This window comes from Lactuca saligna, chromosome 8 (assembly GCF_052625555.1).
Source record: "Lactuca saligna cultivar CGN05327 chromosome 8, ASM5262555v1, whole genome shotgun sequence".
Lineage (NCBI taxonomy): Eukaryota > Viridiplantae > Streptophyta > Magnoliopsida > Asterales > Asteraceae > Lactuca > Lactuca saligna.
Window position 1 is genome coordinate 88,567,968 of NC_136424.1, and position 16,215 is coordinate 88,584,182.

The 16,215-nt window shown below is 33.8% G+C and overlaps 2 protein-coding genes across 4 annotated transcripts; both read right to left on the reverse strand.

Annotated features, from left to right (window-relative positions):
* Positions 1-10,114: 10,114 nt before the first annotated feature.
* LOC145008236 (SOUL heme-binding family protein) lies at positions 10,115-11,963 on the reverse strand. Of its 2 annotated transcripts, none has more exons than XM_078966859.1 (8): positions 11,665-11,963; positions 11,487-11,573; positions 11,326-11,396; positions 11,144-11,245; positions 10,927-11,031; positions 10,715-10,850; positions 10,484-10,593; positions 10,115-10,408 (listed from the first exon to the last, which is right to left on the reverse strand). In XM_078966859.1, the coding sequence occupies exons 1-8, from the start codon at positions 11,852-11,854 to the stop codon at positions 10,334-10,336; spliced, it is 876 nt and encodes a 291-aa protein (XP_078822985.1). In that variant the 5' UTR covers positions 11,855-11,963; the 3' UTR covers positions 10,115-10,333. The 2 variants fall into 2 exon arrangements, with proteins under 2 accessions (XP_078822985.1, XP_078822986.1); XM_078966860.1 differs by having other exon boundaries at positions 11,671-11,962.
* Positions 11,964-13,775: 1,812 nt separating this feature from the next.
* APG10 (Aldolase-type TIM barrel family protein) lies at positions 13,776-16,108 on the reverse strand. 2 transcript variants are annotated; one of them, XM_078966854.1, is made up of 9 exons: positions 16,009-16,108; positions 15,510-15,670; positions 15,302-15,363; positions 14,999-15,206; positions 14,821-14,906; positions 14,637-14,738; positions 14,417-14,550; positions 14,274-14,322; positions 13,776-14,158 (listed from the first exon to the last, which is right to left on the reverse strand). In XM_078966854.1, exons 2-9 carry the CDS (start codon positions 15,637-15,639, stop codon positions 13,982-13,984), a joined length of 948 nt encoding a protein of 315 aa, XP_078822980.1. In that variant the 5' UTR covers positions 15,640-15,670; positions 16,009-16,108; the 3' UTR covers positions 13,776-13,981. The 2 variants fall into 2 exon arrangements, with proteins under 2 accessions (XP_078822980.1, XP_078822982.1); XM_078966856.1 differs by having other exon boundaries at positions 15,510-15,697; positions 16,009-16,086.
* Positions 16,109-16,215: the final 107 nt, after the last annotated feature.

Here is a 16,215-nt window from a genome sequence, read left to right on the forward strand (position 1 = left end):
ACACACACACACTCATATGGATTCCGCATGGAGATCTCTAAGATTGTACTTTGGTTTTTATATCTTTTGATGACATGGTTTTCAGACACGTTATGATTTTTATAAATTGATATGATATTGGCAATATTTGGTAAACTATGTTATGAATCTCGTAAATAAAAATGAAATTTTTGGCCTTAAAAATTGGGATGTTACAAGTTGGTATCAGAGCCTTGGTTTGAGGGATTCAGACACACCCTCGGGAGTGTCTGAACTCAAACCTAGGGCTTGAAGGATTTTTACAAGGAAATAATTTTAAAAAAAAATCTAAACTAAAGAGTTTTGAGAAAGAACGAGGTGTGTGATGCGTGCGACCGACCGAGCTCAAGTAAGTTTTCCCCAAGATACCCATACTTGTTATGTTATATGATATGATTATGAGAACTGCATGCTAGATTAGCGCTAAGGATCTAGGGAGATGCCTTGTATGCCTGTTGTATGATTATGTGAACTACATGCTAGATTAGGGGTAAGGATCTAGAAGGATGCTTTATATGTTTGTTGTATGCGCTTATTGAGCTATATGCTAGGATTGTTAGTCAACAGTATGAAAGCCTGATTAGGTCATGTTTGACTTGGTTACTCAATGCACGAATCCTGCTTGCTTTGTGCTTATGGGGTCCTAGCTAGCCTTAACTAACTAGCAAGTGGATATGTAACAATATCCACAAACTAGTTAGGGAAGGATGGTAGGGACGCCTTGTGCAGCTGATGGCGGAGAGTAGGTCGGGAAGTACCCTAGGATGGGATTAGTGTGGGAAGTTGTATTAGTATAAAAGGGCTTGGTGAAGTTGAGGCAATACTTGAGGAAAGTACAGATAGATGTGGAAGGTAGTATGAGCCTGTACTACTGAAAGTAGAGGATCCGTACTCGAGTCAAGGAGGGCGAGATGGAACCAAGAAACTTTGGGAGAATATGAGACCTCTCGAGCGTAAGTATGATCCTGACGTTTACATGTTTATTTTCAGTATGGTGGTCACACAACATGGAGCAGGAGGTTCAGGATCTAGATCAGGATCAGGATCAGGCTTGGGTGTAGGATCCGATCAGGTTGATGACGGACTACACGAGTTCATCGCGTCTGAGATCACGAGAGGTATTCTTGAGGTGACCCCGGTTATTTTTCGGTCGATCAAGGAGGGGATTATCGAGTTAATGGAGGATCGCCTCCGAGCATTCATGAGTGATTTGGTGTCTAGCCAGACAGGTACGTGTACACTATCCTTCAAGGACTTCAGGGCAGTGGTGCGCCGGACTTCCATGGGATGAAGGACCCCATTGCTGCCAGACGATGGATTGCGGACATTGAGTATGCACAGTTGACGAGCTTCTGCACTGAAGGGTAAAAGGTTCTTTATGTTGTAGGATGCTTGAGGGACAGGGCTAGAGATTAGTGGGAGTCGGTTGGTGACTCTCTGCGAGCCCCGCGACTATTGAGGCTATGACTGTAACGCCCGTAGATCCGGGCAAGTCAATTTAGAGATAATAAGGGTCGAAAATGACTTTTCGACAAAAGACTATTTAGAATAAATAATCTTAAGCAAGTTGTATAATATGTCTCAAGGGTTCCGTACATATAAAGAACGCCGAAATCCAAGTTATAACAAAGAAGTTATGGCCCGTCGAAGTTTTACGGCAAAACCGACACAACGGGAGACGTAAATAGTGAATTTACGATGGAGGACTTTTTATCCTTATTTATCTAAAAGTTTTAGTATACATTAAATCGAGAAAATCCATAAAAAGAATGCCTAAATCTGAATTTGTATGAGGAAGTTATGATTTTTCTAAGATTCGGCTTAACGGTGTACAGCCCGAAACTCGAATTTTAGTTTGAGCGGTTTTTGGCTTACGCGACCTTAATGAGAGTTTAAGATCTCATTAATAGGAACTCAACGATAAAAACATAGACGAAAACGGAGTCCTTATGTAGAAGTTATGAATTTTACGTGGACATTTAACAATATAATCTTCTCCTACTATTAAATTTTAAATCGATCGAAAATTAGCCAACGGAGTCTAAACGAGAGTTGTAGATCTTATTTTTACCTACGCGTGGATATAAAGAACGTCGAAAATGGAGTTCGTATGCAAGACTTTATGGGTTTGCACACCTCAAATTGGCCCAAACTCAGGTTATAACAATCTACTTTCATGAACATGGTCATGGCATGAATGAAAATGGATTCAAGACTCCTTTTATGACTCTAGAGGCTAAATACTATAGGAAAAAGGGGTTGATTTGCATAAAACCCATAGAAACTAACTTATCCTTCTCAAAAGGGTCAAGAGACCCAAAAATCAACATTCAAGGAGATCTAAGCTATAGTTCACCAAGTTAAGAGCTTTTTACCTCAGAAAGCTGCCAAAGATGAGTGTGTTCCTGGATCTTGTTCTCTTTCCCCAAGCTTGATAGCTCCAAGCTCTTTCAACTACCTTCAATGACACAAAACACACTCAAAAACTCAAGGAAGAGGCTTTCTAACGAACTAGGATTTCTGAAGGATAGGGAGGCTGATAAGGGAGGCCCAAGGGGGGGGGGTTAAGATGCTTAAATAGGGTGCAAAACCCCAAAAATAGGTTTTCCCTTAGGCAGGCCTACTCGTCAAGTCCATGCTTGGACTCGCCGAGTAGACTCTTTAAATCCAGCATCCTTTCTGCCATCTACTCGACGAGTTAGGGCTACTCACTCTTCAAGTAGCTCAACTAAATACTTGAATGATTTAAATAACTGCGTACCAGGAATAGGGCATTACATCTCTAGTATGAGAGTATGGATTGAACATAGTCAATTGTCATTAATCTGGGAGTATGGATTAAGACATATTCAGTTGTCATTAATCTGGGAGTATGGATTAAGATATAGTCAGTTGTCCTTAGTCTGGAAGTATGGATAGGACATAGTTATTTGACATTAATCCAGGAGTATGGATTTAGACATTTGTCCCTAGTCGAGCGTATGGAATGGTCACAATTATTGATCCGAGAGTATATATATATATATATATATATATATATATATGGTGAAATTGTATATTTTGTGAGTTCTCAAATACATATACATACACACACACACACACATATATATATATATATATATATATATATATATATATATAATATAACATTGTGGGATTGAAATCCCTATGTACTTACCAAGTTTCTCAACCTGACCCACTCAGTTTAGTTGTATCACAGGTGTCGATATGAAGTTATATTACACTGAGAGATTAATGATACATAAATCACTAGTGATAATGAATGTAAGTTTTGTTTATGCTTATGTTTCTATATAGACGATGACATCCCAATGTTTTAAAATGAATAAAATATATTTCTTCGGAGATGCTTTGATAACGTATTTATCATGTTTTTTTGGGAACAAATTCCGCAACTCTTTTCATTAAAAGGTTACTCTGATTTTCAAAATAAAACATAAACAAATCGGTTTTTTCTGACCGTGAAAATGGGGATGTCACATCTTTGTTATTATCATTTACCGAATTAGTAACTTTAACATATTAAATTTATATTGACGTATTCAATTATCCTCCACCGCTTTAACTTATAAACTCGTGATATAAATTAATATAATCATTTTGGATTAAAGTTTCAATCTCAACCATTACAAAACTTTTATTCACAAGACCCCCTATTGAAGTTTCATAATGCTCAAGAACACAAAAATTCGCATTCATAAAATCTGTATATTGTTGGTATATGTCATTACAAACTTATTGATAGCCAAACAAATTGATACCAACTATATTTGGTATGGTAGTGGTAGAAATTTTTTTGTACCGATTATAATTGATACGGTACACGGTTTAGTGAAAAAATGAATTGGTACCTACCAATTCCACCCCTAATATTGCAAAGTGAAATTGTGTCGTATATTCCATTGATTCATAAATAAAATTTTATTTTTTATAAATATAATATATATAGTTGGATTGGCGGGTTGACCCGCAAACCCAAATAGCTAACCTAACCCAACCCATGAAATAAACAGGTTGGTGGGTTGACGGGTTAGAAATCTTAACCTAAACCATTTTATTTTCATGTCGGGTTACAAGTTGGGTCAAAAATTTTGTACCCCTGCTAATAACCTAATTGACAACAAAAAAATAATAATAACTTAAAATAACCTTTAGCTTATATTCGACAACTTTTTTTTTTATGTTTTAATTCTTAATTCCTATGTTTTGTTGGCACAAGAAGATGGAAGCTTGTTTGTATTTGTGATTGCTAATTAGAATATGAAGGTTATGTATATTCTAACTTGGATGGAGGCATATGGCTCCGTCACAAATGGTTTAACATATGTTAATTTGGAGATTGAATGTTCTGTTGGGAAGTTTAGGGTTTGTGGTGGAGATCTGGATACCAACTTGGAGCGTGATATCATTTTCCGAACTGATATTTCTACCTTAAGCATGGGTTACCAGAAAATTCAGCCCAGGATAATCCAAGTGGACACTTACGTTTCTAGGTACAGAAAACGTAAACCAATATTCTAGAGGATTTTGTGAAAGTATGATGAAAAACGAGAGTTTAAGATCGTAACCCTCTTCTGTAGAGGAAGAGTTGTTTATATATTAAACACGATTAGGGTTTTATTAGAGTTGGGTTGTCATTAGTTATTTTGGAAGCAATTAATGTTAATCCGGATTTAATGAGGATTTAAGGTTACCAAAAACTAACGAGTTTTGTTAGTTTTACCATAATCATCCTCAAGAAATTAAATTTTTCATTATGTTCTCATATGTAAAATTCGGTGAGGATTTAATGAGGATTTAGGCTCTGCCCCTTGGACCCCGCTAGAGGCGTTGCCCCTAGACCCCGCCCAAGAGGCGCTGCCCCTTTGGAAACCCCAGACCCCCGACAAGTCGTCGAACCGGCTTCTAATTCGATCTTATACATGCATGCACTCCGCACAACCCCGTACATATATTAGAGTACAAATCATGAAGCCCCTTAGCTCATATGTTGGTTCCAGTTACTTAAAATGATATGGTAACACTAAAATCACCAACATGTTCTCTAATAGCTTAAATGTAATCATATCACAAATGGTTATTTGTATGGTAGTTTGAAGACTAAATGCTCTATATATTCTAATTTGAAGAGCAGATGTTCTTCATTATTTTTTATATGAGTATTGATATGAAAAAAGAAATTTAATGAGATTATTATGAATATTTACATTAAAATGAAATTAGATTTAAAAACTTAGATCGGAGTTTGGGAGCTGTTTTTCTATATAATTTTGATATACATTCTACCAACAAATAACTAGAAATTTTTTTTTTTCATTGATCCGAAATCACTTTAATGTTTCTTCAAATTTCAATGTTTGAAAATGAAAACCACAAAAACAATAGAAACAATAACAAGAGAATTATGAGCCACAAAGAAATAAAAAAGATCAAAATGAAAACGTTTATGAAGTACAAGGATTTTCTTTTTAAAAATGTAGGTTTTTTCCAAAAAATAGTTATCAGTACGGTAAACCTGTTAAAATGATAAGAACGAAAAAAATGAAATTTTGTGACGATTTATTTGAAAATCAATAGAAAATAGATGTAAACAAGAAAAAAAAACAGAAAATCAATTTTTTTAATATGGTATTAACCAAAAAATCTTTGATTAAACAACTATCTCGTATGTATATTTCTATTGTATAAATTGAATTTTTCATTAGCAGGAATATAATATGATTGGTTTGAGGTTTAATTCAACCAAGTATTAAAGAAAATATAATAATCCAAATTACAAATAAATAAGTCATGATTCATGGTCCCCTCTCCTCCCCTTAAAAGTTCAAGGTACACAATGAATAAATGGGATACATTCTTTGTGGCTTATCAAATATATAATTATCCTTACAAAGTGAAGCTTCCTACAAATACCCTCATATATTCATATATATTACTTACGTCATTACATACGTCAAGAATACATCACTTACCACAAACACCCTATGGAATCCATATTCATGCCCCCATGAAGTGGATGGTATATAAGTTGCAATCGCAATCATATTCATTCCATCATAAGTGTTTCAAAAATTCTTGTTTAGCATGCCAACTTTCCCCTATTCATATCCTACGCTTTTATGCTCATTTGGTAGACTATAAACCCCATTTAAAGGTAGCTAGCATCAACAAGGAACAGAGAGTCCCACAATACACGTTTTTGATGTTATTGCCTATTTGCCCAAATGGAGATATTAAAATAGTCAAAGTGTGCAAATGTAGCAAGTGATATAGAGTCAACCACTTGTTTGAAAGCTTTAGTGGTCCTACATGATCCTAACTTATTTATCACTCTGACCTTGGGGTACGTCAATAACCCACTTTCATTACCAATATCATGAAAACAACTAAACACGTAATAACATCTAGGGTTAGTAATAAAATTGACTATCAAACTCTTTTAGAATCACCATTTCAACTATAAAAAAATATATATAAAAATTAGACCATAAACACACGATTTTTGATGCATCCGACCATTATCATATGTTATAGTAGGACTGACCATCAAACTCTTTTAGAATCACCATTTCAACTATAAAAAAAATATATAAAAATTAGACCATAAACACACAATTTTTGATGCATCCGACCATTATCATATGTTATAGTAGGATTGACCATCAAACTCTTTTAGAATCACCATTTCAACTATAAAAAAAATATATAAAAATTAGACCATAAACACACGATTTTTGATGCATCCGACCATTATTATATGTTATAGTAGGACTGACCATCAAACTCTTTTAAAATCACCATTTCAACTATAAAAGTTCAAAAAGTGTAAAAATTAGACCATAAACATACGATTTTTGATGCATCTAACCATTATCATATGTTATAGTAGGATGCAGTTTTAGCAGTTTATGTGCGACATGCAACTTGGCATATGTTGGTGCACGTGGCACTCACGTGACAATTACATGGTTTAATTTTATTTTTTTAGAATTATAAAATTATTATTATTATTATTACTCCTATATTTGTAATCGGAAATAATTGAACATTATCAATCTAACAGTAATTGTATATGATATTGCATTAGCTCCAGTGAAATATTTGAATAAAGCAACCGTAAAAATTGAATTTAAGATGTCATTATGAGAAGATCAAACACAAGCACCAACAAAGATTCTAAGTGGGGTCCAAAGTGCAACATGGTATTATTGTAATAATAAAAAAGTACAAGGGCATCCTCATACTTTATTTCTATAAATACACCACAAACATAATCCAAACAACCTTACTCAACAACTAAAAGAAACCAAAAAAACAAGCAAAAATGGGGAACTGCATCATTCGACAAAACAAGGTCATGCAAGCAGATTGGGAAATCAGTAAACATAAAGAACCCATGAAAGCTCATCCAGTCTTACCAGTTGTGCTTTATCCAGTGGCAATTCCGGTAATAAAGGCAGAATCAGAGGGCGATAATGGAGTTGTGAGGATTAAGGTGGTGATAAGTAAGCAAGAGTTGGAGGTGATGTTGAAAAAAGGAGGTGTTTCAGTAGGTGAACTTGTTTCTCATATGAAAAAAGAAAGATTTGATGTGGTTGATGATGATGATGAAGATGATAGAAATCGTGGAAGATGGAAGCCTGTTTTAGATAGCATACCTGAATTAAACTAGTTTTTTTTTATGAGTTATAATACCTCTAAAGATTCAACATACAAAGAATATGTAGTCAGCGAGCATAAAAGATACAGTGAAACTTGATCAGCATGAATTGTAATAACATGAAAGATTGTAAGTTTATAATATACTTAGTTCAAGTATGTAATTTATTTGTTTCACTTAAATTCTCTATAGTCTTATGCAACTGAACATAGCTTTTGCTCCCACTAGTAAACATATTACTTGCTAGGTGAAAGAATTTTACGGAAATAGTATGATATATAATAACAAAAATAGGTTATTTTTTATGGGACTAAAATTTTGGAAGCTGCCCTTGGTCAAGATGGTTTCAATTAGTAAAATTTGTAGTTTCATTTATTCGTGTACTATAATATCCTGGTTTTAAATTGTTTTTTAGTACTTTGAAACATCTACCTAATAATAGTAGTAATAATTGCTATGTATTTGGATGAAATTACTATAACCGGGTAGATTTTTTAAAGTACAATTTTGTAAAAAGAAAAAATGAAAGTAAGATGTTGTCAAAACAACGGAAGTAGGTTGCTATTTCTTGCATTTTACAAGGTCACGGTTAGACCATTTATGATGTATGGATTAGAATACTGGCCGATGAAGAAGAAGAATGAGAAGGAGATTAAAGTTTCCGCAATGAGGTCATATGTCTATTGAAGTTGTCTCTCTTGAATAGAGGTACAGTTGTCCAATCATACCACTCTCTTACCCTATTTGTATGAGAACTAGGTTTAAATGTGGAGGACATCTATTGTGCGAATGTGTGTGGATAATACTATTATGTGAGTATGACTAAGAGAATAAGTTGTTTGGTAATGTAAATACGTTTAAATTCACATAACTATTATCATTATCATGCACTCTTATTCTTATACATTATTGTTCTCACACATCCTTATTCACTCGTTCTTATTTTTACAAAATACGATTATCAAGAAAACATTCTGACAAAATGGGAATCATAAAAAAGGTTTGTATTACCCTTATAGACGATTTAATTAGTGAGAATGTCTTATAGTGACATTAGTTATATAAGGTTGAACGTATTCATATTACAATACAACACATTCTTTTAGTCTTTCTCATAGAATATCATATTCAACACACGTTTCACAATATATATATATATATATATATATATATATATATATATATATATATATATATATATATATATATATATAGGGACGGATTTAGGGTGGATCATTAGTGGCACCGACAACCCCTAACTTTTTCGGACGCAGTGGATAATTTTTTAAAATTTTTATTTTTTATACTATCGCATAACCCCTGACTTTCCCGTGACACCCCTACCGTGAAATCATGCGTCTAGTTGTATATATATATTCTTTGTGGTAAAATCCAAATTGACCGGATAATGCAATTGAGTCGTGCAACCAATAAGTAATTGTGTTAGTGTTGTCATTCATTACTCATGTCTATATGAAAATAGAGATAGTAACAATTAGTAGTGGGCCTTATCTAGTAGTTATGATATGTTTGAAAAGATCAAAGAAGCCGTTAAAGTGAAGCTACAAGTGCACTCATCAGTTTTTAGTCAATATCGTGAGTATAGTACAACATCCAATAGAAAATGTAAATTTTGAGAAATTAAATATCTTTCTAGTTTTCTTGTTTGGCTCCTTCAAGTACCAAAAATTGGCTGGTTTGGCTTATAGTTTTATAGACAATTTCAAAAATGGTCCTACGGTTTCCAAAAAGTGTCAAGGTGAGACCAACTTTCAGAAACCCTTCAAAAATGCCCATGTTGTTTCAAAAAATGGCATAACATTTTGTCTAAGTGTTGATGTTACTTTTTTAAAAATGAGCAATATGCCCTTTCTTAAAATTTCAGAATCGATTCCTATGCTTTTTAAAACGTGGCAAGTTGGTCCTTTTTGACCACCACTATCAGTCTATCACTACCTTCAGCCTGAGCACCACAACCACCATCATTTCCTTCAGCCACCGCCACCTTTAGCTACCATTCATAAGGGGAGAAGAGGAGAGAGTAAAGGGGTGAAGGTGTGTTCACTTTTATAAAAGGGGTAAATTTGTCATTTCATGTATACTTAATCCAACTTTACTAATAGAACGCTAAAAAGCACCAAAGTTGCAACTTTTTGAAACCACAGGTCCACATTTGGAGTGTTTTTGAAAGCTGTCCTCACCTTGCTACTTTTCGGAAACCACAGGGACCATTTTTTAAATTTTGTCTAGTTTATATTTCTAATGGATAAAATGGCCAATATTTATAATCATAGTTAAAGATGAAACAGGCCAAACAAGTGGAAAGTCGACTAAAGTGAATTAAAATGCTTACAAATTACAACCTCCTCCTCAACATGTATTGCCAAATTTCAGAATATTAAAACTGACATCAAATGTCTAATCAATCACGTGATTTATTTGATGTCCTTCATGGAAAGACAAACAGCAAAATTCTATAAGTTATATACAACCAACATATAAGTTATATACCAACACAACTTATCATACTATGCATATTAACATGTAATTAACTATTTTTTTTTTTGTAATTAACTATTTGTGTCTGTGTACAAAGGAATTAGGGAACACATACATGATACATCTGTGTTCTTGCTACTCTTGTTTCCTTTCCACTTCTAGGGAAATCTCATTACGCCGTGTAAATGGAAGTGTAAATGGTGGGTTATACTGAAAATAATACACAACACTTCTTATTAATTATTATTTTTTATTCTTTCAAGATTGTTTATAAAGTTTAATTACCTGTGCAACCTCCACTGACGCCCCACTTTTTACTTTGTATTGACTATCATTCTTTAGGCTGTTTCTGAGTCTTGATTCCCGGCTTATAACATCTTCATCACTCACAAACCCTGAATTGAGATTTCAGATTTCAGAATGCCATATTTTTCATAAATGTATATTTTCTTTTAATCAAAATAGGCTAATTTCTGTCTTTCTTTTAGAATATAATCAATGAAAGGAATCACTCACCTGAAAAGGCAACAACAGCCACAGTTCTACCTGGCACCTCTTTGATAGTTACAGCACAGTTTTTAGGCAGTGGCAAATTGGAACCATACTTTGAAGGCATCACAAATGACATCTTCCATTTATCTTCATCTTCCAGCTGAATATTACCCGAAAATGGTAAATAACAAAGATAAGAGAAGATTCTATATATTGTAATGGAGGTATGGATCTACCTTCTTTGTTATCACAGGGGTAGTCATATCCATTGCCACACCTTCAGATTGGGTTTTTCGTGTAAGAACAGGGGTTGTCATCTCCATTGTTTCGTTTAATGTATTCTGGAAGAACATATACGGATCAAGAACAGTATAAAAAGATAATTGTATTGTAGTATGTTGATGTTCATAAAGTTTAATTGTGTTAAGAAATCTGTAAGGAGAGATTGAATACCTTACCAAATAGGTATTCAGCTAGTACATTGAACGATTGAGATGCACCATTTAGATCGAATCCATATTTTCCAGGCATAGTAGTCTCAGCTACAAAGTAAGGCTGATTGAAAGCCAAAATCAGAGTTACAAGGAGGAACATGAAGAAAAAAAAAACTTGTTTATAAGGAGATTAAGCAATACCTCGAGTTCTCTGATCTCATACTGATCGTTTCTGGTCAAAACTTTGAACCTCACGGTTTCCAGGTCGGGAACTGGAAACACAAAATTACAGAAATAGAAACCCTAAAGTAAGAAAAAGAAGAATAAAAACGTCTAAATTGGTTCCTTTAGATTACACAAACCTGACATCAGAGCTTCTTCCAAATTCCGACTCTCGAACCTCTTCGGAAACACATATTTGGCCGTCTCTGTGGCCAAATCCGCCAAAACTACAACAAATTCATTAAACATACGGTTACATGTGAAATTACCGAGTAGAATCAAACTAGGAAAGTGTAAAGCATAGGGGGAATTGAAGACATCTACGTCGTTGAGAGACGGAAGTAGTTTGGGAGGCGAGAGCGAATATAAGAGATACTCGAGCTTCAAGAGCAGACATATTGTTAGCAGCGGTGGTTCTTCTTGTTGCGACGACGGATGATGGTGGTCTTTCGGTGGCCATTGATTTGGGGACTAGGGTTACAATAGAAGGGTAAATTGATCGAGACATTGTTGCCTTGGAGTTAGAGGGTGTGTTTGAATTTCAGTTGGTAGTGGTGAGTCTGATGGTAGTTACATTGGCCTTCATATTCCACTCATTCCAATAAAATAAACGTCGACAAACTACGACCGCTACCATCAACGATCTTTTCTTGAACAAATACAACAAAACAAGAGGTATTAAAAAAAATATTTTTTTTATTAATTGAGCCAAAATAAAATTAGGGAACTTTTATCTTTAAAAAATTGTTTTCTTAGATTAAAGTGAAATTTTTCTTAAAATATTGAAAATTTTCTAACATTTTTCTTGTTAAAAACGGCAAAAAATAACACGGTAAAAAACGTGATATAAAATAAGTCGCTTTGAGTAATCGATTCCAATCCGATTTAATTATACGTGTGGATACCTCATGGCATAGGAATTATACATGTTAAAGATTGAGAATTCACCTTGAAAATTACATATTCATTTATACATATTTGTTTTTTAATTATTTAGATAAATTGGACAAACCAAAACCAAAATCTTATATACAAGAAGAAAATTGGATTTGGTGGCTTTGTAACTTGGAATGACTTAAACACCTAGGTTAAACTTTTATTTTCTAAGTTTCGTTTCTTTCAGTACTTTACAGGTCTATTTGATTAATCATTCCTTCTCACGAACTTGAACATTTGCACTCCCAACTCCAACGTTCCACTTATCTTTTATATACTATGAATTTGGCCTTTCTGCCTCCCAATTCCTATTCTTTCTTATTTATTATTATTATTATTATTATTATTATTATTATTATTTTGTCTTCCAACTCCTACTCTTTCAACTTGTTAAATGTTTTCAAAATGACATGAATGATATTTACAAGTTCTAACCTTAATTCACAACCTAACACGAAAATAAATTGGTTGACTCGACATAACATGCTAAACGGGTTGGGTTATGATCAAGCTCTTTTAACCAGTTCAACGTTTCAACTAAACGCAAATCCGACACAACACGACACGTTTTCCAGGACTATTGACATTTGTGACTCTTTTTCCAAACCAAATTTTACATATTCCAGCTGAAATGAAATTTCAAAAATTATCTATGGATTTCAAAAATGATTTTCCAAAAATGTAGCATTATTTTTTAAATACTAAAAATGGAATTCATATATAGAAGGTTGATTTTGGGTTGTACATAAACAAGGTATTATGTTTATACCATTTTGTTCAATAATCTTCTAACGATTCAATTTGAAAATATTACCTAGAACGAGTTCGAAAATGTTACCGAGGATGAGTTAAAAAATGTTACCAAAAACTAGTTCGGAAATCTTACTAAGAACTATTTCAAAATCTTGAAGTTAGTTCGAAATTTTGATTTCTTTCAATGACAACTAACAGTTTGTATGTTGTGATTTATTGCAAGTTGGTTTTGTCCAAGTTTCTATAAAAAAAATTGAAAAAGCTTACGCATTGGAAATATACTACTTGGATATACCAACAAGCAGTTGAGATTCTCATGATCCAATTTGTTTTGCATAACTTGTTTGAAGATGTTAGAATTACGTAGTTATTTGTACAAATTGGTTAAATTCTGTTCAAAATTTTATGGTGAAAATGATTGTACTAGTTAACTAATGTTAGGCGACTATACAATTTCATATAATACAATGATCGATTTGATAAAATAGTTAGTACGCAATTAAAAATTCATTCATTTAAATCAAACGTGTAATAATAACCTTCAATTATAAATTCTGAATTGTTGCACACAACGTTAGCCTTAGCCATATTCTTATGTCCTTACTTGAGACCATAAACTTTAGTGATTCAGTTGGTATAGGAGCTTAATAGTTTAAACGAGTATGGCTCAATTGTTGGCATCGATTGCATCCTTTTAGCATCAAAAGAGCTTTCTGATGACCAACATATAAAGATGAATATGAAACAACTTTTAAGTCTTTTATCTCAACTTTCCAAGTATTTAACTTCCCGCATCTTTGTCATTTGACAATTCTGAAACTGATTCAGTCAGGTTGATGACAAATAACATTTCAAATGTCATGCAAATTATTAAATATTACAACTACAACAGAGAGAGTCACATTCAAATCGTTCGATTAAAAAAAACGCACACACACAAAACAAACTACACTGTGAGTGCCTCTTGTTGTGAATGCCAAGCTACAACATCCTTATAACCCAAATCACCACCAAAAATATCCAAAGCACTCCCCACTGTAACATCCACACGTCCCATTCCTGCAACTTTTATCCTCTCCAAATCCTCCATCACTGTCACCCCGCCAGCATACGTAACTGGAATCTGAACCATTAAACCATTAATTAAAAATTATTACTGTATATAATTTAATTATTTATTGTAACGTTCTGAATCATAAAAACATTTTAAGATTTAATAGCTTCTTCTTTCTACTCACTGGTGAGTACTTCCCAAGCAGTGTTACAAGCTCTTCATCGATTCCCAATCTGCAATAAATAAATAAGTAAAATACAAATTCAACATATTGGTCGTTAACTTAAGAAGAAAAAAAAAAATTGTGTAACAATAACAGCGACTTACTTTTTCCCTTCAACATCAACACCATGTACAAGAAACTCATCAGCATAACCCGAAAGAAAATTCAATGTCATTTCATCAAGAAACACATCGCTGAATTTCTGCCATCTATCTGTCACAATCGCATATCTACCATCCTGAAATATTAATTACAATAAATAAAATAACGAAATATATAATAATAATAAAAGATAGTAATGAAGTAATAATAAATAACAAATACCTTCTTCCTGCAACTAAGGTCCAAGACAAGCCGTTCTTTTCCAACAATGTCAACAAGTCCTTTAAGCCTCTCAAGATCCATTTTTCCATTGTTGAATACATACTGCAATTAAGTTTTTAGATTTTTTTTTTTTTTTTTTTTTGAAGTTTTTTGAAAATTGAAATATGGGAAGAGAAAAACATACGGATGTGATGATGATGTGGCTGGCTCCTTCCTCTATGTAACTCAAGGCGTTTCCTGAATTAATACCACCTCCTACTTGCAAACCACCTACTCCTCAAATCAACAATCTGTAAGTTCAGACATATTATCAAACATCAACAATGTATAAAAAAAGGTAAAAGAAATGACAAAAGTTTTACCAGGGTAAGCGTGTAGTGCTTCAATGGCTGATTTATTGCTCAAAGGGTCAGCTCCAAGCATGATTACATGACCTCCTTGTAATCCGTCTTCTTTGTAAAGGGTGGCATATTCTGCAGCTGATTTATCTGATTCAAAATTTGTTACTAGAGTTAAACCACTCTCCTTTAAGTCTGAAAGGGTAGATCCGACAATTTGCTTTACTTTCCCCTAATCACCACCACATGAAGCAATAAGATTACAAAAATGCAAAGATGACTACAAGTATAACAAAAAAGAAAAGAAACATATCAACAATTACAAACCTTGTGTATATCAATGCAAGGGCGAAACTTCACATTGCACTTGATTGATAGTTGTTGAGGTTCTAGCACCAAAGAAAATTAACTTTCTATATTGAGGTGCAAATCAAGAGAAACAAACATGTATCTGGTTGCATGTTTATGTGTATCTACTCACAAACATGAGTATGATCAGATATATGAGTAGGGACGATAGTGGAGATAAACGTACTTGAGCTAGATGAAGATGCTGCCACAAATTTATGCTTCCTGGGTGATGTGTAAATTGAAGAGCTGAGTACTCTATCGGAGGAATTGAGTTGCAACCAGGTTGAACTGTAATGAAGGCTCTGAAGTCGCATATTTTCCAAACAATGATTCAACTAAGCACTCCTGCATCGGCAAGATGATGATCGGGAACTATAAGACACATGCATACTGAAATCTTATCATTCGTTTGTAGTTTTTATATTAAAAGCATTCATTATAGGCTGAAATACTGTTAAATTCTGTATCTGTAACCAAAAACATCTGTATAAGAGTAATTCATTTGACTCCCATTTGCCAATTTTGAACATGCAATTGGAAGGATGTAGCAGTAACCATCTTCCCAGACAAAATCTACTTATTCGTATGCTCTATTTCTAATCGGTCTCAAAAAAAATTGAAATAAAGGCTTGATCGAGCAAGAAACTAGAAATATGAGGTAGGTGTTGAAAAAGAAAGCTTACCCGTTAACTGTTGAAGATCAGAAAGCGAGACGGAGAGACGTCGCCGGCGACAATGGAATCGAAGCTAAAGGCGAACAGGCGTTTGATGGATAGTAGGCTTTGAAGCCCTAAGCAATTAAAAGGGCCCACAAACTTTTAATATAAAAGAGCCCAAAAGCCCATATTACAATCGCTTTAGGCTTTGGGCTATTTGTTTCCATATTGTTA